This window comes from Colias philodice, chromosome 6 (assembly GCF_061535455.1).
Source record: "Colias philodice isolate Cphi_HAF_F1 chromosome 6, ilColPhil1 Martin Lab GWU primary, whole genome shotgun sequence".
NCBI lineage: Eukaryota > Metazoa > Arthropoda > Insecta > Lepidoptera > Pieridae > Colias > Colias philodice.
The window spans coordinates 9,031,076-9,056,552 of NC_143091.1; the positions used below are offsets into that span (position 1 = coordinate 9,031,076).

The following is a 25,477-nucleotide window of genomic DNA, read 5'->3' on the forward strand; positions in this document are numbered from 1 at the left end:
AACGCGTCAAACGCATTTATTTGATATTAACGACTTAAAACATCGATTAATTATAATTGACTTTTAATCTAACTTAAATAGCAATACAAGAAAAACTCACGTCCAGGCAGCGTAGTGAAGTATATAATCGGGCTCTGAGCGCCCTTACTGTACTGTGACGTCGTGTACGTTTTCACGTACGCAGCGTACCGAGTGTACGGAGTTAAGTACGACAGTGGATGGAAGAGTGGCTGTAAGTCATCACAAGGGCTGGATAGTACGTTCTGTTTGCTCTTGGGCGCGGCTGTAGCGTTCCGTACTTCGTCCAATGGTATGTCCCGTACGCTCCAACTGCAATGTGCAACTGAGTAAATAGCGCACTTAATGTATGGTTTTGGATCTTTTGAGGTTGGTACTTTAGTGTACAACTAAGAAATAATTAAAATCATTATAGACAACTCTAAAAAATTAATAAGTAGTATGCATAGTAATTGGCACAATAGGCGATATTACGATGGCTACAGTCATCTTAATATATTTATTAAGGAAAGGCATTATTATTAAAGGGGCTTAGCTTTTCTTTCATGAACAATATTAATAAGGAAAAGCTAAGTAAGCCCTTTCATTATAAATCTGTTAATAGAATCTTCATGCTTATAATTACTTGTTTTTTCTTCTTTCCTTAATGGAAGTGAAAGAAATAGCACAACCTAATCGTCTTTGTGATAACCAAATAAGTACAGATTTTTTTGTTAGACTTAGTATATTCATATTAAAATACAAGGGACGGGAATTCGATAAAACTGTAAATACTGCAGAAAATGCTCTATTACAAGGACCAAAAACAAAACAAAAATTAGAAATATAGTCAACTTACATATCCGAGCAAGCGTCCCTCTGTCCATATATGGTCACATTCTGTTCCGCCTGTATATAATATATCGAGTAACCGAGCAACTGCCGCATGTCTTCTGGACAATACATGTTCCACGTGAGCAGTACTCCAGAGGAACCAACTATCTTGAACATTGAGAACACCTTCAGTTCCAACGTGTCTTTCAGACCTGGAAGGGGGTAGTTAGTTTTATATTTGTACTGAGTTTATGAATAATTTATTTAATTATAATTTCATTCGCCAATATCACACGTCTATATGAAGACATTGATAGGACATTTAGAAAATAAAGAGTATAAATTACCGCAGAACATTTTGAATGTATACTTCCTGCTTAGTTCTACAATTATTAATCTTAATGAATATCTGAAGCAAAATATATTAAAATTTTGTAAATACTCCACAAACTCCTTTAATAAACACTTTACAAACAATGCACATCGCTTCCCAATACTACACAATCTACTTACACTCAGTCTACTTACAAGAAGCCTGGTCTCCATTGTTATCCGGGGACACTTCTATCGAGCTGAAGTCACTCGCCGGGTCCCGGGTCATGTTCCTGAGCTTCTCTATCTTGTCGTAGCAGAGTTTCGGGTTGAAATGTATGAAGAGTCGACCGGAGGATATCTCTATTTGTTTGCCCGGTGTCCATTCCCAGAGCATCTCGAGGTTCGGGTTGTTGAATATGTACAAGCTGTGCATGTTCGGTTTACTAGAATAAAGAGGATTATGATTAGAAATCAAATAAATTTCATATGAAAAAACAAAATAAAAGCTAAAAATTTACTGCAACCAAGTCAGAACAGGCATTCATCTCTAAACGGTTCATACTACTCCTGCCACTTTTTGGGACTTTTTCGCTACAGACAAAACGGGCGTTCACGCTAAACTTGTCATACTTCTTCATACAAACTCCTTGCATTTCACACATTAGCAAAATGATATACAACAATCGATGACATTACACTCACTTGTCGATGTTGGGTCCGCCACCGATCCGCTGCAAGTTCTTCAGGAACATGAGCGACACGAGCGGGTAAGAACGAATTACTCGCAACGCGCCCGTTATCTCTCTGATCTCGCCCAGCGTGTTCTCTAGCACTGTCATTGTGTTCCCTGATAAAAGAGGATTTATTGAATACGGGTATCATTTCGTAAGTTGTTTTTTAAAATGTGCGTTGACTGGGACTTTTGTTTCTAACTCGTTTGGGATTTGTTGAGATCGGGAAGTTCAATAAAAGGACACTTCTACAAAAATAATATAATGTAGAAGTTTATATTTATGGTATCGATGGAATGTTAGAGCCTATTTAAATTGTTTGTATTTGCAGTTTTTATACAAAATACATAACAAAAATTCTCTGCAAAATTTTGTCTTTTGTAAATGCAAATTGTGTCTAAAAATAATAATAAAAAAATATTTTTTTGTCTGTCTTCACTAATGTTATACTTGCAATAAGGAAACGAAAATAGTGTACGTAAAATGTGTGCTATTTAATAATTAATTAATCAGACATACCATTATCATTCCGTACCTTATTAATATAACTTGCAATCTTATGATAGCATGTTTTTTAAATAAAATTCTTTACAAAATATTGTGCAATTAGATTATACCTAATATAATATATTTTATGGAATACACAGAGAAAACATCTCTATGAACATATAAATACGAAATTGTGAGATTTCAGACAATGTTTCATATCTAATTATCTGTAATCTGTTTAAACGTTAAATTACAAGTCACAATGATAACAATGCTGATATGATATCTTAACAATTTAAATACAAATAAACAGTCCCAAACAGATCGATAAGGACGCTCAAAAATAAAACGTAAATATTTTGCATACAATTTACATGATATAATTAAAATTTAAATAAAAATACAAAAATAAAAAACAAAGGAGCCAGTTTATGTTTTTACACACACATTATTATTAGATAAAAAATCTAAAATTATAACAAACACGAGTACATGATTTTTGGACGCTTGCGCTTAAATTTTTAATAAATCAGACTACGCAAACGAATAAGATGTATTGTGTGTTTTAATCATAATATTTGATTAAAAATAATATTTATTATTTCTCCTATATCATAATCATTATTTTCACTAATCTACCTATTGTTCTATATGATCTGTTCAGGGCGGGATCATGAATCCATTTGTCGATGGTACGTCCATAAACAAAAACAAGATGGGGAGTCCTTATGAATACGAATCTCGGCAATAATCTCGTATAATACAAATTCAAAAACAGCTAGGTCATTCGCAACAACAATTTACCCTCGATGAAATATCTGCTTTACATAATGATATTTGCTGAATTGTGGCGTATCAAGCGTTCAGACCAATAATTTAAGTATAACAACTCTGGGACGTTTCTACTGAATACGAATTGTTACCAAGTATAATATAGGGAAAACTTATTACGATCTATTTGATGATATATCAGTATCTGATGCAACATTATGTAATACAATCTACATGATGTGGATGTTTTACATATTTAAATATTTAATATCTATGTTAACCATAGACGATAGTTATGGTCTATTCATTCAGAAATAAATCGTATAATTTTATCCCTAGAAAAATTAAGTTTTATCCAACTTTAAACAATAAAATAGTCTCATAAACATCGTTGAAAGTTAAGATATCGCATAAGATTACAAAGTATGATATAAGTTACAGGAATATCTCCCATATCCCATATTTCTTGCAAGGCACGATTCGAATAACTTTTCCATTGGCGCTCAATCCATAACTTTTGTATACAAAGTGAATATTGGTAACTTGACAAAATTGAATTGAGTTTGAGTTTACAAATTTTGATTTTATTTTATCACTTTATGGATTGGTTCTAATAACATTTTAACATGGTTACAAGTCTTGAAATGTTAAGTACCTATAGTATACCGTCAGGTTTCTAAATTGATATAAGATATATTTTTATGTTGTACAACATTCATCAATTTTGTATAACATTATAGCAACTAAAACATCCTAAACAATGAGATACTTACAAATCTGGTTTCAGCTGTGGTGTGGCAACTGACTGACTGAGATAAAGTCATGTACTTAATATGTTCTACCACTGTGTTTAGTTTAGTGTAGCTTATAATGGTATACATCAGTCGCGTCATCATATTACATACTCCCACTGACTCGCAGCGCGATCTCCGGATTGCCGGAGCACATGCTGATAGCGGGCATGGCTCGTACTGTGAGTATGTTGTACAAGTGTTATACGATCGTGTTACATACCGCCGCTGGCTCTCAGCACAATCTCCGAGTTGCCGCTGGGCACATGCTGATAGCGGGCATGGCTCGTACTGTGAGTATGTTGTACAAGTGTTATACGATCGTGTTACATACCGCCGCTGGCTCTCAGCACAATCTCCGAGTTGCCGCTGGGCACATGCTGATAGCGGGCATGGCTCGTACTGTGAGTATGTTGTACAAGTGTTATACGATCGTGTTACATACCGCCGCTGGCTCTCAGCACAATCTCCGAGTTGCCGCTGGGCTCATGCTGACTGCGGGCACCGCTCGCCCTGCGAGTTGCCCATATGCTATGCAAGTGTTATATGATATATGATCGTGTTACATACCCCCACTGGCTCTCAGCACGATCTCCAGGTTGCCCAGTATGTGCGTGCAGCCGCGGAACTTCTCAGCCGCGGATATCGAGTCGATGTTGCCGCCCTCGCACTCGCGCTGGCAGCCCGACTGCGGGCACGGCACGCACTGCGAGTTGTGAGGCTCGCCCGTCTGTTGTACGAAAAATAATTATATATTTATTGGCTCTGTCCATTTTGGGTTCTAACTAGACATTTAGCTTTGAAACGTAATAGTTTTATTAAAAATTTATAATTTAATGTAACTAGTCTCTACATCACAACTACTTAAGAAATGCTGTATGATCAATTAGGCTGGAAAAGTATTTTCTAATGATGATTATTATAGAAAAATTAAGTTTTAATGATGAAGCGGTCATTTTCTCTTAATTGAACAATGGAAAATGCTTTCCGTTGGCGCACATAACTATCCATAATTAACTTCATTTGTTCTAATAACAACTAATAGTTCTTAACAATACCCACTTATTATAATATTACTAACGCATAATCAGTAAAACTATTTTATCTACAAACGGTTCACACGGGCACAATAAATCTTGTCACGATTAACATTATCACCGTTATAATGCTAATGGCGCAGTTTCATTAGTCGATAGGGCCCGCATGCGGGGTGCGAGAGATTTCTGGAACGCGTGCCACAGGGCCAGCATTCGGGGAACCGTTTTCATTAGTCGATAGGGCCCGCATGCGGGGTGTAGGGAGAACCTCCATTTTCCAAGCTGTATATTGACCGATGAATTTCATTGGTCGATATCACGGTCAGTATTAAGCATGCGGGGAACTTGTTTTCATTGGTTGTTATCTCGCCTGCGGGGACTCCCCGTATGCTGTATACCGAACGAGTTAACGACTAATGAAACTGCGCCATAATACGCGTTTAGGAACAGATAATTCATATTTCGCGGTAAATCCATTTGATCTTTATTTATTAGGTGTTAAATTTGAAACGAAACAATGTTCTTGCCATAATTTATTACGTACATAAACGTAAACATTTTCTTTCCATATGTGTCATCGTTCAAACAAATCGTTTTATATTTAGGTACTTTCAGATAAAAAAATAAATCTATCAGATTTATTTTCAGATGACTACGTATACTAAAACACGAAAAAAGCTCTACAAATTGAGAACTTCCGTCGTTCCGTAGCCGTGTCGTTTTTGAACGTCGCTTAAAAGTACCATCTCATCTCCTCCCCGTGTCTTATAAACATCCCGTTAAGCTCGAAGGTCACTGTTATGAAGACCTTATTGCATTTGTACCCAGCTCGCGAGGGGATATCTCGTTAATCCTAAACTTTATTAGGCTACGTCCACGTCGCAGCTCTTCCGTCGAATATAAAAGACTTCACGTTCCCGTAATGAATAAAATTGGCAAGAATTGTGTTTAAAACGAGAAAAAACTGTCATTGGAAGCAATAGAGAGTGAATTAATAGCTCTCGGTGGCCGTGACCGTGTTATTAATATTATACAAGTTATATAACGACGTAGTTAGCACAATATAATCTATATTTTATTTGTGCATTATACTAATATGTAAATTTTGTATGATATTAGCATTTTTTTAACATTTCGATGTAATTTTTAAATTATGAACTATAAGCAGGGTAGGTAATTTAAATTTAAATTACAACGGCATAAAAAACTGAAGCAACGAAAACTCAGGACATACAAAATATCAAAAATCATAATGTAACAATGCCTTTACTCGGAATGAGGTAAGGGACCACTTTTAACTTGACTTGCCGGTATGTACACAGCATTCTAGTTGGAGCATCTTTCTGCAGTTAATTGCACTCTATCCTGTGATATAAATCCTTCGCAGAGCATGGATTCGGTATCGGCACAAATTCATATTATAGAGTACGTAACAGTAAGTTAGGTAGGTCAGTTATTCGTATCTGCTTAAAGGTAGCATAAACTGTTGTCTGCATTAAACAAATAATTCAGAATTGTCCCCTATTCTAGTCTACTAAAACCCACCACTATGGACTAGGATACGTAAAAAGGTTAAAGGTAGCATAAACTGTGTATTAAACAAATAATTCAGAATTATCCCCTATTCTAGTCTACTAAAACCCACCACTATGGACTAGGATACGTTAAAAGTTTAAAATTGTTACATTAACTGTTTTATCTATTCTAATAACAAAATCATAAAGAAAGAACCAAGCTATTTTGTAAAATAACAATACACATAACACAACACAAAAATTGCCCACAAACAGTCAATGTATTTTCAATTTTGTAATTTATGAATTGCCCACAGTCACATAGTCACCTCATTGTACCCACTCGGGCAGACGTACACGCGCTTCTCCTTGCTGAGTATCTTATACGCCCTAATGTTGATCACCTCTATCTACCCTCGTAAACACAATACCTATTTCGTAAAATAACCCTGCACGGCTACACTACACTACAAATTGCCTACAATCAGTCACATAGTCACCTCAATGTACCCGCTCGGGCAGACGTACACGCACTTCTCGTTGTTGAGTATCTTGTACACCTTGATGTAGATCACCACGATCTTCCCTCATACACCTTTACTATTCGTCAAATTACTTATTACCTAACACTACACCACACTACAAATTGCCTACAAACAGTCACATAGTCACCTCAATGTACCCGCTCGGGCAGACGTACACGCACTTCTCGTTGTTGAGTATCTTGTACGCCTTGATGTTAGGCGCTTGCAGTCCGACCGCGCCCGGCGGCACCGGCATCGAGCGGCACTCCTGCTCTGTGACGCAGCGGCGCGCCAACTGAATAAAATAATTACATAAAATATTGAAAATAAATAAAAAAAAATGGATAAATAAACAATGCATGGATCTCGTATATTCAATCTCGCATATTTAATAAATAAACAGTAATGATCATGAATCGTTAACAACTGATAATCAATGCTAGACCATAAATAAAAATAAAGCTCTAATATCGACATTAAACATCATATTAAGGAAAAAAGTAACCAAAAAATTTAAATGAGTTCAAGCCACCATCTAATTCTTTTCCATGAAATATTACCATTATAATAATTTGTGGACCGTGATATGAAAAGCTGATTTGAACAGACGTTTCAGCGAAAAAAGCAATTTTTTCGTTCATGGATCGAAAACTTCTAATGAATCATCTAACAACAATATCATTTACATCAAGTTATACTGGGTTCTGGGAACTGGGTTCAGAAACAATTACTTCTTCTTTATAGCGAAGTATGCTTTACATATCTGAAAGCTCATAAAAATGATAAGGGCTGGATACTGACATATTATATTTTTTTAAAGAGACGGTCTTCCAGCTTCCGTTTTTCCCAGAAACTACAATCTGGATTTATTCAAAAGAAATGTGACATTCACCGCTTTCCATCAGGCGAAACGTTAGTCAGATGCTTGCCTAATCCTACTAAAAAGGCAATTGATTGAAATTTGAAAGACAACAAAATGATTAGTTCCATCATAGTACCTGATAAGTGTTAGCAGGACACCGTTCCATGCACGTCCGCTCTGCGCCGTATCGGAACGAGAAGTTGGCGCACACATGACAGTCGCTGGGCAGCGGCCCGTCGCAGCCGCCGAGGCAGGTCGAGTGGCAGCACGTGTCGTTGCCGTAGCAACCGCGGTCACCGCACGCGCTTGGGCAGTCTACAATGTGTGGAAGATTACACAAAAAGTTAAAAAATAATAAAAATCATCACCATTATGTTCTCAATGCTGGGACACAGGCCTCCTGTGGGATACAGTATAAATAAACAAGTAATTATGGATCGCAACAATTAACTTCAAAATATAAATTAGTTTAACTAGCCGTCTTAGAAAAGCATTGCATATAGCACGTATTTAAGAATTTAATTCACAAACTGTGTTATTTAATGAAATTGTATCATCCGTTTGTTTTTAAGCAATTTATTTTGCCTCACAAATTAATTTAACAAACATCACCAATTTATGATACAAAACAGATACTTACGTAACATTTTTTATAAACAGTATGTACACACGAACCGTAATGGAAAAAACAGAAATACTTAAAAATTTAAAAGAATTTATTGCATTACAGAAACTGGTTTATAGATTGGATTAAACATACATATCTGTATTTTTTGTAGTAACTACAACATTAATTTACTTTTTGCAACATCAACCAATTACACGTTGCATTAAAAAATTCATTATCGCACTAAAATATTCTGTTGGCTAATAAAGTAGCTAATAGCTCTTTCATTATTGTCAGTTAAAGCCAATTTGTTAGATATCGAATAAATTTATGGGAGAGCGCATCATTAAAATGCATCCCTTGGTCCAACTACTCGATGATAATACATAAATTCAAATTAAATTCCATTAACATTCATACCGTCACATTATACAAATATATTCACCGAAAAAAGCCACCCTAAAGCTTGTAACTTCCAAAGTACTTCAGTGACATAAAACAACATTTTTATTGCGCGCACGCTTGAATGTATGTAGAAAATTTTAAGGGGTTTCAACTTTAATTGTATTGCCCGTGTCTAATGTAATACGACATAACATGCTATAATATGCCTTTAAGTTCAAAAAGGGTGAAAATAACGGTAATTGTAATGCCTCTGGTTACATTTCAAAACACAATAATAACACATAAATTAAATGCTTGTAATTAAAAGGCGCACTCGTGACTACATTCATTACGAGCATGAAATAAAAAATGTAATTGTAATTAATACGCTGGTGTTTTTTTTTTAAATAAATATAAATTGAATGTGAGTGCGCAATGAATTATGTATTTCTTGAAATGATGACCTTCAGGGAAGGGTAATATTATCAATAGTATTACCGTGTTCATTGTATGTTGGAATTTGTCCGAGATCGGAATCTGTATGATCAGAATCTGTGTATTTGAGAATAATGAAAATGATTTTATTGCTTATTTGTGTTATGTTTCTATACTGATAATATAATTAATAATCAAAATCCTACCCTAGCCTACTTACACGCTTTTATGGCAAAACTGCTTAGCAATTTTGAAGAAAATTGGCATTCAGATCCTTAAGGGGGGTTAGGCGGTCAGCGAAAATTCAGCTATTCGGGCCTGAGGTAAGGGGTGAGGGGGTCCGCGTTTAGTATGGAATCAACGTGCTCGAAACTAAAAATCGTAAGCGCCATTCACATTTTTATCAAAAAGTGAATGAAAATATTTAGTATACTAGCTTTCCGCCTGCGGCTTCGCCCGCGTTTTCAGAGAAAAACCCGTTCCCGTAGGATTTCCGGGATAAAACCTATGTCCTTTCTCGGGTATCAAAATATATTTATACCAAATTTCATGCAAATTGGTTCAGTAGATCAGGCGTGATTGAGTAACAGACAGACAGACAGAGTTACTTTCGCATTTATAATATTAGTATGGATTTTCTAAATCTAAAACAGTCACGAAATCGAGAAGGTAAGAAACCTATGTATTTGTGATTTTATACGAATTATTATCGTAAAATACGGTTGTAATGAGCATAATTATATGATATTTTAGAGGTAACTTCAGGATTTTTTTTCATCGAGCAAAATTTTTCCAATCGTGTTTTGGAAACAGTCATCCCATCACACATACGTTCTGTAATACATTTTAGAAATTTCAGTGCGAAAAAACTTCAATATTTTCAATTATAGCTCATAGAAAACAGTCCATTTTGCCGTTTTCACCTACTAAGGGCCCTTAAGATCATTGATATTATTATCATTTCCTTTACGAAGGTGAAATAGTTTATAGGAATTTGTATAGTGAATTACTTTCACATGATTTCGGAAAGTAAGCGAAGCCGCGATCGGCGGAATTCTTTAAAATCAGTTTCATCTTAAATACGTATTTCATTTAATATTCCCTTTTTAGTTTATTTGCTTACTAAATACAGTGAAACTTGGTTAAGTGGGACCTGGATAAGTGAGAAACCTCCATAACTGGAACTCATGCTGAGGTCCCAACACTTTGGCACTGAATTACCTCTGTTAGTGGGACGAGGTAAACCTCTATATCTGGGATTTGTTCTTTCGATTTATCATCATAGTTACCTCTATAACTGAGACAGCGAGTAAATTTTATATGCATAAACCTCTGTAACTGAGATAACATTGTTTGTTTACTCATTCTTACTCAACCCACAAATTCCACACGTAATTCCAAGTACGTAAGTACAAATTTTGAGCTTCAATTACCTTCAGTTTTAGTTTCGCTTTACTATCATACAGATGTTTATTTGAAAAATGTCAAAACGAAAGCTACAATCGTTATCACCCCTCTGTAAATGAGACAGATATTTATTTATACCTGTATATCTGAGACACTGGGTAAGTGGAATACCTCTATAAGTGAAACGACATTGCAGGTCCCTTGATGTCTCACTTAACCAGGTTTCACTGTATAACATAATGTAATCGTGCTAATGCAAATGTAGCCTCATGTTATTATTGTTTACGACGCGAATAAAGCCATCCACATTTACGCACGTGTCGTATGTAAATTTAATATTGTTTTTGGTACAATTATGCTTTTTTACAGATACTATGAATAAATTTTTCTTGATAGCTACATTCAAGGAAATACATTTGTGTGCTATTTTTGGTTCACATTATAATAGAATACTGCTATAAATAGAGCGAATAAACATCATAATGTGTATGCTTGAAGTATTATGAAATTATGAGAAATTTTATGTAGCTTCTGATTTCTTTATAATACAACTTCCCACACAACTTCCCAATTAAAATTATACCCTATAAGCTATAAGCTCTTTTCTATTTTTATACAATTATTACGCGTGTAAAAACGCAAAAGCGCGTTTGCAGCTCGTTTCCTATATTACCGAGAATTAATATTTTATACAGCAACTATGTGTAGTGTGTCGTATTAAATACATAGTAGATAGTGTACGTTAAATCGTAGTAACCGACCGCAACGTCGTATTTTTTATGGTGGTATAAAAAATAATATGTATTGCCGCAATAAGAAATTGAACTGCATTTGCAAGCACGTGCAAGTTTCCATGCGATAATCATAATATTATGTAAAACAAAAAGTAATACATTTAATGATTATAACAAATAGGTTAATGCGATGAAATAATGTATGTAATATTTTATAACTTATTTATAACTTCAACAAGTCGTCCAAACACCTTTTGATAAATGATTTTAATGATTTATTTACAATACTTACTTCTTCAATACAAAGAATAAGAGCTCATTTAATATTAAGTAACTACGATTCTTTATTATTTTATAATTTGAATGGTAAAATGAATGAAATTTCGGCGTCACAATATCGATTTCTGGAACTGCATCTTAAGTCCCTCAATGAATTTCTTCAAACATTATAATTAAAACTCAAACTCAAACATTTATTTATTCAATTAGACTTCTTCTAGAAGCACTTTTGAAACGTCATTAGTTACATATTTTCAACATTTACCACCGATTCGGAAAGCAGTATCTATACGGAGAAGAACCGGCAAGAAACTCCATAGTTGCTCTTTTTAATCATGTCAGTTTAAACGATAGTATAAATACGATAGTATAAATACGAAACGATAGTATAAATAAACATAGGATGACAAATACATTTTATTATAAAAAGATACCACCGACGCACTAAATATTGGGCCAAAAGCTTTACAATATTGTCACATTAATCCAACAAAACTACCCTCAAAAAAAATCAAACAACATCTCTATCCCCACCACGCCACACTCACCTCGCTTCTGGCAGTTATTCTCGTCCCAACAGAGCAGCCGGCCGGACGAGTCCGCGGGACACTGCATGTGGTCCTGCCGGTCCTTCATGCGGCTCTGCGCGTGCGGACACAGGCCGCAGAGCCGCGTGTCGTAGTTCGACTGCAATGGTAAAATAATAAATATAAAATAGTATAATTTACTGCAGTGTTTTATTAAAATGTTTGAAAATTTAAAAAGGAAAATTTTGATCTCAAGGTGCTGGCGATTCGAATCCGCAACTTTCGCTCGGTCATGATAAATCCCGGAATATGTTTTATTTCAGGTAATAATTCAGGTAGTAAACCAAGGTTTACATAATATGATATCCAGTATTTGTAGTTTTTCGTACAAGGGTTGAAAAGGTATTAGTGGTACTCTGATGCAATGACAAAACATAAAGCTCTATTCAACATTTTTCGGCCAAAGTTGTTATTTTCATTATAAAGAGTGAATTATTAATTCACTTTAAGTAAAAACTATCTCGCTAATAGCTAGAAATCACCCGACTCTATTGTAGATGCAAATTTCTTAAGTTATGAGGAAATTGGGGACATACTTGATTAGAAATAAATCTTTTAATTCCAGCTACTATAAATATTTATGATTCAATTAAGAATCGAACCAATAAAAATCAAATGAAAAATATACAGTTGCATATCAGAGAAAACCACTTCGAACCATTAAATTGAATAGGCTATAAACGTTTAATATCAATAACATATTACAAGAAAACAGCATTCCACGAGAGTGTCGGCGATGTGCGAACAACATTCCTCATACGTGCATATTAAACTGTAGTCAGAACGGAACTAATATGAAAGAAATCCCACGGTCCGCGAAACGAGTTTCGGTAGGCGCGTTATATTGTCTCGGATCGCAACCCGCAATAACGCTGTAATACGACTAAGAGCCCAAAATGGGGTGTGAAACCCAACAAACTTGTACGCAAACATTCTATAAACTTTCCATATATGTATAAGTTTCGTGAAATCGCTTGTCTGGTCGAATATCGTTTGCTGTCTGATCGCTTATGAAACTTATTAGGGTATCTAGATTGAGAATTGAAAATTGCCAAAAATAGACGAAATCTGATAAGCATTATTAAATTCCACATTTGAGGATGTTAAGAATTAAATAAAACGCACATCTATTTAATGAGAAGTTTTAATTGTTGCACTGCTTGAGTTCTGATCAAACGAAAAGAGAATCAAGTAAGTACTTACGAAAAACTCCAGAAAAATAAAAATTGTCTATCTATTTTTGCATGTACCTTATGGCCTATTTATTTACAAAACACAAAATACTAACCCCAATAATATTATGCTCCGTCTTGGCCACGATCTTGGACCAATCGATGGTGTTTACGTAACACAGCCGGTCGTTGTTCTGTATCCGCACCGCTCCTCTCTCGATACGAGAAAGGGAACGGAGACCTAGGGACTGGAAGGGAAGTTTTTGTTAATTTAAGTAACTTTAAACTAACAATATCGATATTACAAAACATAAAATGGACAATAAAAAAAAGCAGCGAAGCAAATATAAAATTAATATAATTTAATTATAATTTTTGTAAAATTAGACACAAAATCCAAATGATTTAATGAAATTAAATTAAATTCCAATTTTAATGAAATTGATAAATATTAAACAGTTAATTTAGTATCTAAAAGTAACAACGAATTTGGTAAAAAGTCACTTTTAAATTGCAGTAATCTAAATCAACTAGAATCCGTACATAATTCTAAAACGTTATCATGCAAATCAACGTAAAATCTTGCATTACACCAGATAGAGCAAGATAAGTAATACTTAAACCCACCTCGAGACCTTCATTGTCAAAAATGACGAGGGCAAAATCCTTGAATAGCTGCAGGCCTCGTATCACGGACAGATTTGGGAACAGGTCGCCGAGGTTTCTCAAACGCCGTAGTCTGAAATTCAGGCATGATTTTAATATTTTCCACATTAAATTTTTACATGCTTTTATTAGCTTCACCTGTATGTTTGTAACTGTCTAGTCCTTTACTAGATTTAGACCCACTTTACACGGACAGATTTAATTCATACTTTGTACAGGTTTGTTGACAACACCATAATTTTACGAGTTTAAGCGTGTTTATCACTTTTTATTTAAATTTTTTAATTATTTTGAGATACGAAGCAACAAGTATTTCTAAATAAATGATTCTTTACGTTTAGCGAGTATTGGCAATTATTGTAGTTAAAAAAATCTTATTTTTATCATCTCTAGTGATAGAACAACACATGCAGACAGGAAGTTCCTATGCAGCATTAAAAATATCATGTTTTCATGATATCTGTATTTATATTAGACAAAACGTTAATTAGATAGTATTAATCTATATATAAAGAGAAAAGATTTTATCGTTTGTTTTTTACAATTGAATTAGAAAACTATTAATTTTTTCCTATTTAGAAAATATTTTATCATTTGAAAACTATCGGTATCTTTACCGAGTAGCACAGACGTATACATACAGAATTGTAGTTTTAACATTTATGATATGTATTCAAAAAACTTATTTACGGTCTTGTTTCCGGCTATATATCGTAAGATATAAAATGTGCCCTTTCGAGGAATTTAGATCACAAAAAATCGATAACGTATTAAATAAATAAAGAACATTGGAATGTAGAATATTGTTTTCCTTACAAATTCAATAACATTTATGTTTGAGAACATTTTACCACAAACGAAATGTAATATTTAGCAGCGTAATTTTTCTTTACACGTGTATTAAACAAAAACAACACGCTGCAATATTTATATTCGTAAGACTTAATTAATTCTACATGTATACCTAATTTATGATTCAATTAAAATTTAAAAACTCATATTCGGCACATTATCCAATTATGTTTTATATGAATATCCGTTTAATCTAATCTTACAAAATGGAAATCCAATACTGCAATATGCGATCTATAAAGCCAAATTCAGCAATTAAAGCAACATAAGCTCAACTCCTCGACTCTACTACGAAAGATATTACTACAGACAGGACAATCCCAGTACCATTTCCTATCAAATTTTGAACATCAACATAGGTTCCTATCCACCGTCTATCGCTGAACAATATGACCTTATTCCCTCTTTATAATTATTAATTAGCAATGCCTACCTATAAATCAAAACATATCCGGTGACCTCACGTAGATGGGGGAAAGAGAAATTCTCGAAGGAAGCATGTGTGACGTGCTCCATCAGAACGATGTTCAGGTTCCCCTCGATCACGCGGCACTCCTGGAGCTTCTTCGTCTTCTCCAGGTTGTTCCTGATGTCGATTGAGGGACATACTGTAACAATGATATGCATGGTATTAAGAAAGAGTTCGAAGAGACAATAGGTATGGAGTCGTGTGTTTAAAAGAGATTATTTTTCCGACCCAAATATCGACCAATAGAATTGCACCATTCGACGTCACGTGGTACAACCTACATGGTATTATACTGATAATTTTTTGAAAATTTTCTCTGGTCGTTGACGTCAAACTGACAGGTTCAATTCAATTGTGAAATTATTAGCCGACATTTGGGACGGAAAAATAATCTCCCGAATACCACACGAGCTTCAAAATTATCTGGCAGTTCCCTCAAGGTTCCCTGCAAACAAATAAAGTCGTCAAGTTTTTCAGGAAAAATCACTCGCGCTTCGCGCTCGTGACTTTTTAACCTTGACTAAAAACTTGACTCCTTCATTTGTTTGCAACGAACCTATCGGAAAATACCCGATAATTTTGAAGCTCTTGTGGTATTATAAGTGATTATTTCCAATAATTATATGATACATCCTTCATTTGTAAGAATGTTTATTACTTTTTATGGAATGAATAGTGTGATTTTTGCACGGATATATTTTAATTAAATATATTTTTTATTCCTATTTTATGCCTATTTTATTTTATATGCTTAGATTAAATTGCTTAAGTGTTAATATATATGTTAATTAAATTATGTCATAAATCTTAATTACTGACGAAATAAAATGAGGTATAGAAATCGACAAAAGCTCACTATTTCGATGAGGAATGCAACAACTTTAACCCCTAAGGCCTAAATGATTTGTAACTGCACTAAAAATTATGATTATTAAAAGTTCAAAATTATCTAGATATTGGAAGTAACGAGTGTGCAATTCGCTACAAAAAGCGAACGATCTTTTATATAATCTAATGATTTAATTAGTGGGAATTAATTTGTTTTTGTTCTACACGCCATTCGATTATTTGTTAATGGTCTCCCACGGTGTTCCGAAGACCACATGCGACGACATTGTTTCTGAAAATTAGTTATTAATTACCTACTGGTAATGATGGATATTTTCGCTAATTCATTATGAACATCCTATGAACTTTTTCTAGGGCAACTACACGTGTTATTCATAAGTTTCTGCGAGGTATATAAAATGTAAAGTAATAAAAACTCGTACGGTATTTGCTTGAATTATCTTCGGTCAATTCTTAGGACGTATTAATAACATTTATACACGATTTTATTATGTATATACTTTACCTTTTTTGAAATAATATACATATATAAAAAAACTGAATGAAAATTTAGGTACTTACTTATACTTTATTTAATCAAGTCTACAATATGTCCCCTTGTTTAGCTAAATATTATATAAGCACAGACTAATAATAATATACTACGTATACAAATATAAGTAAGTACTAAAATATTAATCATAATACAAGCACTAGCCAGGTACATAAACAGTGTTATAAAACCATGTAGGTAAGATTATATGCTTGATACATTGAAAGTAATACAACATCATAGTAGCTCCGCGTTTTGCGTCGCAAATACGAGTAAGCTGAAAACCTCGTTAGTGTAGAGTACTATAAGTTTACGACTACTCCGCGGAAGGCTTACGTAATGTACTCGTATAGTACGTTAACACATTTCAATTACTATTTCACTGGCATGTCAGGTGTACATGAACATGGGCACGCTTTGAAGTGTTAATAAAATATAGCGCTATTTCGATTAAGGCGGCGTGGTGCGAATAACGTTAATTAAAATTAACATTGTAATCGTATCGCTGCGCGGATAAATAATACTCGGTTAAACGGAATGCCTTCATAGTACTTTGTTTCTTATTCAAGCTCATAATTAATTACATGTTCAACAATAAAAAAAAACATTATTTATATAAGGTTTAAAAGAAAATTAATACATATTAATATTTTTAGATACTATTCTTTGATCTTTCATTACATCTTACTATTGGATTTTTTTTATCATTTCCTTATCATTATTTAGATTTTAGTACATAATTTACTTAATTGTAGAACGCCGCAGCCCGCAAGGTTGCGTTGTAAGAAACTACGTAGGTAGTTTTATATCAATGCCGGCTTCAGTACGCAGTACGCAGTAAGCAGTACCAACTTTGGACAGTTTGGTACGCATGCGCGAGGAAAGCGCGGGAGGGCGTATTAAAATGGCGTCGTATCGTAAACAAATCGTAAAAACAATAGAAAGGAAAATAATGTTTACCCATTTGGGTACGTCTATCATAAAATGTTAGCCATATAAAAAGGTGATATTCGTATAATAATGATTTATTATTGTAATCAAAATTACAGTCAACTTTAACAACCTAATAATATAAAAGGAATTATACATAAATAAATCTACAGAAAGTAAAGTTATCAACGACACAATTAGAGATATTGAGAATAAATTGACTTAAACATCATACGTTATTTTCAAATAATATTACGACGCCATTAAAATCTGAATGAGTCAAATATGGTTGAGTCAACGTTTCTGAAGGACGGTTCGATTGTGAATGAAAACAAAATGTGCGCACTGCGTATGAGTTGTTTTGTTTTACAACCGGTTCAATGAATAACCGACAGTCGGGTGATGAATTAAATATTACAACAAATATGCGAAATAGCGAATTTCATTTCAATATTTGAGCTTTGATTTGCAAACAATGGTAAATTTATGTACTCATCTGAGCTAGATGGCGCCATGAACGTGACTGTAAAATGATAGTGTAATGCGTAGAAAGGAACGACAATCGTATCGTGTGAATAGTTAGCGTACGGCAAGTTGCACTGGGTGCATTGTAATGCAAATGAACTCTACCGGATCGCCCCCTCCTCCCCCGCCTCCCCCGGCTGCCGCGAACCCCCCGTCACTCAAGCCAGCGGATATTTATAGTGTACAGCTGTGTTATTGTACTCCTTACAGGTATACGACAGATTGTTATCCATTCTATTGATTATTTGATAGCCTCGTGTAATTAAAACCTTAGAAGTTAGACGCCGGCGCCGTACTATGCCATTGAATGTCATATTACGCAGCTATTCAGCATTCCGACCACGCTTTACGTTAATCACGTGGTTATTTTTCGGTTAAGCTATAGAATAAAATTTAATGTTTTAAAAAGTGAACAATTATAATGGTAATCATGTCGACAATACGACAGCACAAATTTAATATGCTCCAATATACCTATAGTCCTTATTACGTATATAAACGAGTACTTACCTATTCAATGTATCACCAACGCGAACGTCGATACAAACCTTCCGCCTTCCATTATTAAATCTATTTTTAATAGCGGAAAAAAAAATATCGAACGTTACGAGACCTCAACCCCTCGCCCCTTCTCCTCACCGCGCTTATTACTACGTCTCTACTACAGCCTCCACGCCACCCGCAAAAACCCACACCCTTCACCTCTGTACCACGAAATAACAATTTCACAATGCAACGAAAACTTTTCAGTTGTCCGTGTAAAAGCTCTATTCGGTCACACCCGAAACTTGGCGAGTAGAACCACATAAATATTTTGTGGTACAGGTCGTGGCTCGATTAATGGTGGACTTGTAATGTTTTACTATAAATTTGTATAAAACCTTAGTCATTGAGCGCGCGTTTCAATATTCGTTCATCAGATAAACGAGTTGCGTCATCGCGCCCGACGTAGTAGATGTAGCGTGTTAGTGCAATGATGCACTTTACGTCAGTGCATTTTGCACGATAAACAACCATTCTTATTATAACTGAATGGATAGAATGATAGTATGTACTGTAATGTTCTACAACGTTCCCATCAAATAAAGAGAGTAACTACGATAATAATACGTCATTTAAAAGCACACAAATCTTCTTTGAATAAATGGTTATGAGCATACAAATAACAAGGAAGTTACGTTGTTTATCACTCTTTCTTGATAGATTTGTGGCGCACTGCTCAATATAATCTTTTTCCTGCTCATTAATAACATTGTTTCGCAGAGATTGATTGGATACATTCGCTAATTACCAAAACACATAAAAGTATAATAAAAATTTTATTGCAAACTTATTGAAAACGGGCGTTTAATGTTAGGTAATTTATTTGGTATTCGGGTTTTTCCATTGGCCATAATGCTAGAGAATGCATTCCAATTGAACACATAAGTCGATCTAAAACGGTATGTGAAGGTAAAACGAGTATTGTAAACACTAAACAACGTTAGGAATAATCTAGCATGCCAATTGCCAAGATTATAACGATAAGTAAAGGGAACGCCATTACAATCGTCTATAGGTACTTTAAGTCCTTGTTGTAAATACAAATTACGCAAAGGAGACGATTTTTTTTGTTTGGAGAATAGGCCCATCTCAATTTCTTAGCGTATATTAATGAAATGTGTGTTAATTTGTTCCTTGAAGTCCCCAGATTACAGTGGTGACATTACTTTTACATGTTTTAACCGGAATCTTTAGAAATACGTGTGCAAACATTCACCTCATTACTACATAAAAACTAACTGATAATGAGCGATTTGTCTTGTGTGACCCATCCGAATCATTGGGTACAATATATTTAAATAAATGAATAAATAAATATTAGAAAACATCATATACATTATCACGATTTAAAGCTCGGAAATCAGACACAACGAAGGTACCACAAACACAGAGACCCGATTTGGTTATAAATATTATAGAAAATAGATATAAGTGGGTGTACCTACCTCAAGTTTCTGGACCTTGATGCGATTTTAGTGATTGGGAAAACTGATTCAATAAGAAATTATTAGTTAAGTAGGTATGTAGGTATTTAGGTACGTGACATTTTATGACTAATATTATAATAAATAGGTACATAATATTAGGATAGGTATCCATTTGCACAGCCATTTTATTATTCATGTTCAATTGTAATATTAAACGCTCTTAAGTTGTAGCAATATCATTTTTAAATAGGTAAAAAAAAACATTGTTTACATTCATTCATCATTGCAAACATTGACGCAGGGGGCTACGACAGGAGGAATCTGACATATTATTCCGTCAAAGCAGCCAATAGATAATATAACGTTTCGTTACACGGCTTTTTAGCTCAGTAGAAACAAATTGTTTTATTTGATAAATGACAGGATTTAAAATCGCTATCAATCTTATTCTTCCATATAAATAAGAATAAAAACAGTTTCTAAAGTGGTTTATTGAAGGCAATTTTTTTCGCTTTTTGGTTTTATTTTCATTCTATCGATAAAAACGTTTCGTTCCAGTTTTTTAATGTTGGCCATTGTTCTTGGTTTATAGACAGCACACTACAGCAGGGATGATATCAAAATAAGGCTTTTTAATTCGATTTCATGATTCCGGTTTCGTTTGTAAAACAATGAAGTTACAAAATTCATAATATAATTTTATATTTTTACACGTTTTTTTTTATGACTATACGTTACCGAGTCTTGGTGGGCCCACAAAAAATAGTCTCCTTTATAGTGTACAAAGGTTACAAACAGTTAATATGTATGATAAATTATAATTTATTAATCTCACATATGCGTTAAGTTTTCACGTTGAAAAAACTTTCATTTCATGTAACTTAAACTACAAAATTAAGATCAATCGGTCTGAAACGAATCTGTCTGAATGAACGTTTTTCCTGAAGTCAAAATTTTTTCGGAAATATCTTCAGAAAAAGCAGATTTAGAGAAAATAAATAATCTTAGTGCACATTACATATTATACTTATACAAGCAATAATCGGTATACTTAAAATAACGTTGAAATGTATACTAGCTTGGCCTATATTTAAACTATATCAAGGATTTTGCTAGACATTGAAAAATTGTTGATAAACACAACCACAGGTGCAAACATTATATCAAGCGACAGGCCAATTATAACTTTTATATTTAACAGCGATGTTGTGAAATAAACAAAACATATAAAATAACCACAACATTTTAATTACACTGCAATCAGCGGTATAGGCGGATACAATTAATCGAATACCACGCGAGTTCTAGATTGATCTATAAGTGGTTTGCGATCGGTTTGAACCGATTCGGCAGTGTTAATTAACGCAATCATTAATGAGCAAAAATTGTCAAAACAGTCGTTCAGTTGGGCACCGCGCAGCCGACGGCGGCTACTATTTCGGACACTACAGTTGACTCACTGCACTTTCACTGCAAATAGAGCCGCGTCTGCGGATATAATTGGCGTCGATCCTGCATTTAGACTAACAATACAGTGTGCACAATATTCGTGTCGTCACGTGTTCGAAGCATTCGCAGTTACATCGGCAGCGCCGGATGTCCGGTAAATGTAAACAACTGATCCCGGCATTGCTCCACGCAGATTAACTTGTTCGTGGAATTTAGATAACGGCGGGCCACCTACACGTTCTGTTATTTACAGTAACACCTTACACCGTCCTTTGATATCGATTATCCACCGTTCAGTTTATGTATTTCATATATCGCTCGACTTAATTGTACAACAGATAAATGAAATATGAAGACTAAAACGGAAGCTATATTATGGCGGCACGAGGACGGAAAGTTACAAGTGACGAAGCTTACGATCATAACAAATTATTTTCATTACATGTACACAACCGGATAATACACGTACATATTTAAATAATGTGAATATTCTCAGCATATACATCAGGTAAAGACTTAAAAAAATTAGAATGATACGCATTGTAACCCATGGCCACGCTACGTCGCACTACGTTGATTTATGCATCCGGTCTGTGAATGAAGACATCAATGGTCGCTCACATGGTGCGCTCAGTGTTATTGTTGTTGTCCATTCACACTACATGTTACGATAAATGCAAATAACATCCACCAAACTTACTGATCGCAATCCAGTTCATTGCATAGAACGTTTTAAAATTAAGCTAATGGACGTCAACAAAATAAAATGATAAAAATGGTACTTGATTAAATGGTATTTTATGAGTCAGTGAGATTAGGTATTGATTAATGTCAACCGTTTTTTTTATTAATATAATTATTAATTAATATCATTTACATATTTAATCACGATAATTAATAATATGATAATATAATATGAGGAGACATTTTTTTTAAACTGGTTAATAAATATCGTCTTCAAACTTGTTTATGTTTGTGTGTTATAGCATAGACAACAATAATTAACAAAAAAAATATGTTTATTTCAATCTATTTTATCACCACACTTGCCTACTCTTTTCAGACAATGACCAATCATTATATGCCGTTATTTAAAAGATATGTCTCTTAGATCGTAAACAAATTTACGACTTATTTATCGATATTCAATACTCGACATACGTATAGATAGCAGTCAAACATACGTTCCACTAATAAAAACCATGACGTAAAAAACTCCACTAAATTATCATAATTTTCTTTTGTATAAAAAATGTGTTAAAGTATTATTTAAATTCATAATAAACTTGCAAATTTATGTTTCATCGGGTAATTGGTAAAAGATATCACTGATAAAATCCTTTTTGTATAATATAAAATATGAAGTAGGTATAATACTTTTTGCCATAAAAATGCGCGAAAAATATAGGGATAAAAAATAATGTGATGGTAATTAATGAAGAAGAAACTTAATTAGGTTACATTTCATATTTAACCACTTCTTCTCACTTTCAGGTTTGAATTCCGTATTGTTGTTATATCACACGGCACACATGAGCTTACCTTACCATTAAATATTGATTTATTTCCAAAAATTCGAATTAAATATCTATTTATTTATACTAAAATGAGTCAACAAACTATTCCAATCTGAAGATTTCATTGATAAATTAATCCAAAATTGCAATAATTTGTTTACGAGACATTTAAAACGAAAGTCGTTGAACTTTGATGGAAATATGACCGGCCGCGCCGTTTCCGTGCGACCATGTACAATAACATGAGACATCGAGGCGAGCACTTTTGGATTTTCCAAAACTGAATTCGTCGCTACCTTGTCTGTAATAACAATCTGTTTTAAATATCATTTCACGTTCTTTCTAAATAGCTTCTTTCTTGCGTTTTTCCCGTATAAACGACTACGTAAGATATGGAACAGTACATTACGATATGTAAATTAAGGACATAAAGGGCTAATAAACGCAAGGAATTACAGTTGTTTACTATTACAATTCCTTATGACTCAATTTAAACAACTTCTCCATAAAAAGAGGCTGTATAGTTAGTACATTATTAACTAGCGATACGCCCGCAGCTTCGCCCGCTTTGTCAAAACCCAATTAATGATATTATACTAAAACCTTTCTCGAGAATCACTCTATCTATTAAAAACCAGCATCAAAATCCATTGCGTAGTGTTAAAGATTGACCCTACGTAGGGACATAGTGACAGAAAGTTACTTTGTAGAGATTCTTTACAGTCAATTCTCAGTGTATTGGCCGGTAAAACACCACCGCATATTAATTATTTAACTCTACATGAGGCAACGCGGCGAGTACACCGAAACGTGTGCGTTGTTACTTGTTATCATGCTTGCGTAACTTGTTTTGCTTCATATCTACCTATTTATTTGTGAACGAATCTTAATTACCATTAACCAACCTAGATTTCAATGTTTTTGTTTACTAGGAACTACCACCACCTTTTGGTGAATATTTAATTGTGAATGGTTGTTCAAATTAGTCGTGTCTAGAAGAACATGCAAATAAACCTAATACGTCATCGTAATGAGAGTTTCCTAGCTAAGATAGGAAAGGAAAACATGGGTTTTATGGTGTTCATTGGTTTTATCGTATGAAGGTATTTTACGCCCGTAGCACACCTCCGCTGCGAAACCATGACCGCGGAACCGCTAGATGAATTCCGCTGTGATCAAGTGTAGTTTGAGTAGCGGAACCGGCATCGGCGAAACCTCATGCGAGTCAGTCCGGAAGCAACGATCAAAGCGAAATGTCGTCGTTATCGGAGTCAGAGGAAGAAGAAATATTATTGTGGACTTTAACTTTGAAAAGACATAAAACTCGTAGAATTTGGGTGCATGAGATTAATAAAAAAAGAAAGAAATTAGGAGAAAACCTACTATGTAAAGAACTCGAGTCCCATGAAGATCGTTTCTATACATATACATATGTATTTTTAGAATGACCCCACAGAGTTTTGATGATTTACATACTCTTTTACAAAAACAATGTAGTTCCGCGTTTTATTTTTGTCGGTTTTGACAAACACGCGCGAAAACAATGCGGCACCGCAAACAAATAGCGGCGTGAGCGCGGTAGTGTGGCTGGCGTTAGAAGAGATCGGCGAAACCGCGCGAAGAAAGAGATAAAAAATAGTTAGATGTATGTGTTAGAACAGGCAGTTTCGCTACTGTTTCGCTTCTCGTACACGGGACAAGACAGAGCGAAACTACTGCGGTTCCGCTGTTACAGTTCTGCAGCGGAGGTGTGCTACGGGCGTTATAGTACCTACACAATATAAAATACCTAAGTAAATTGTATCTTGTGTATTATCAAATAGATATCTATACTCCGTCTTTAATCTATAAACAAAAAAAATAGTCACATAATATGAAACGAAAACAAAAACAACTTCTCCGAAAAAAAGGGTTAAAGATTATAAACATTTTGCTAAAGAAAAATATTCCACATTAAAACGCTTGCCTTCGAATACCTTAGTTTTTTACCATTTTAAACGACAACATAGACAAGGCGAATTAAATTTGCATATCTACTAATGAACGAAGGTAACAAATAAATAAACGCATTAAAGTTCGCGATAACAACATTTCATAGCCATAGTAAATACAACATCATTTTGGTGAAGGTCTGATCTAAACGTTAAGTAATAAAAATATACCGCCTTTATATTGGACTCTATAAATCACTACATAGTATAAAACAAAGTCGCTTTCCCTGTCCCTATGTCCCTATGTCCCTTTGTAC

At 34.3% G+C, this 25,477-nt stretch overlaps 1 protein-coding gene across 5 annotated transcripts in view; it reads right to left on the bottom strand.

Annotated features, from left to right (window-relative positions):
• LOC149487937 (insulin-like receptor) overlaps window positions 1–25,477 on the bottom strand; it is an 80,009-nt gene that overhangs the window by 15,761 nt on the left and 38,771 nt on the right. For all 5 annotated transcript variants that reach the window (XM_089696658.1, XM_089696654.1, XM_089696656.1 and 2 more), the window contains exons 3-13: window positions 15,422–15,596; window positions 14,098–14,209; window positions 13,587–13,718; window positions 12,260–12,398; window positions 8,002–8,180; window positions 7,152–7,298; window positions 4,499–4,658; window positions 1,849–1,993; window positions 1,360–1,589; window positions 857–1,043; window positions 101–330 (exon numbers count right to left, since the gene is read on the bottom strand). In XM_089696658.1, coding sequence (XP_089552784.1) covers window positions 101–330; window positions 857–1,043; window positions 1,360–1,589; window positions 1,849–1,993; window positions 4,499–4,658; window positions 7,152–7,298; window positions 8,002–8,180; window positions 12,260–12,398; window positions 13,587–13,718; window positions 14,098–14,209; window positions 15,422–15,596 — 1,836 coding nt within the window. The remainder of the gene's footprint in view (window positions 1–100; window positions 331–856; window positions 1,044–1,359; window positions 1,590–1,848; window positions 1,994–4,498; window positions 4,659–7,151; window positions 7,299–8,001; window positions 8,181–12,259; window positions 12,399–13,586; window positions 13,719–14,097; window positions 14,210–15,421; window positions 15,597–25,477) is intronic.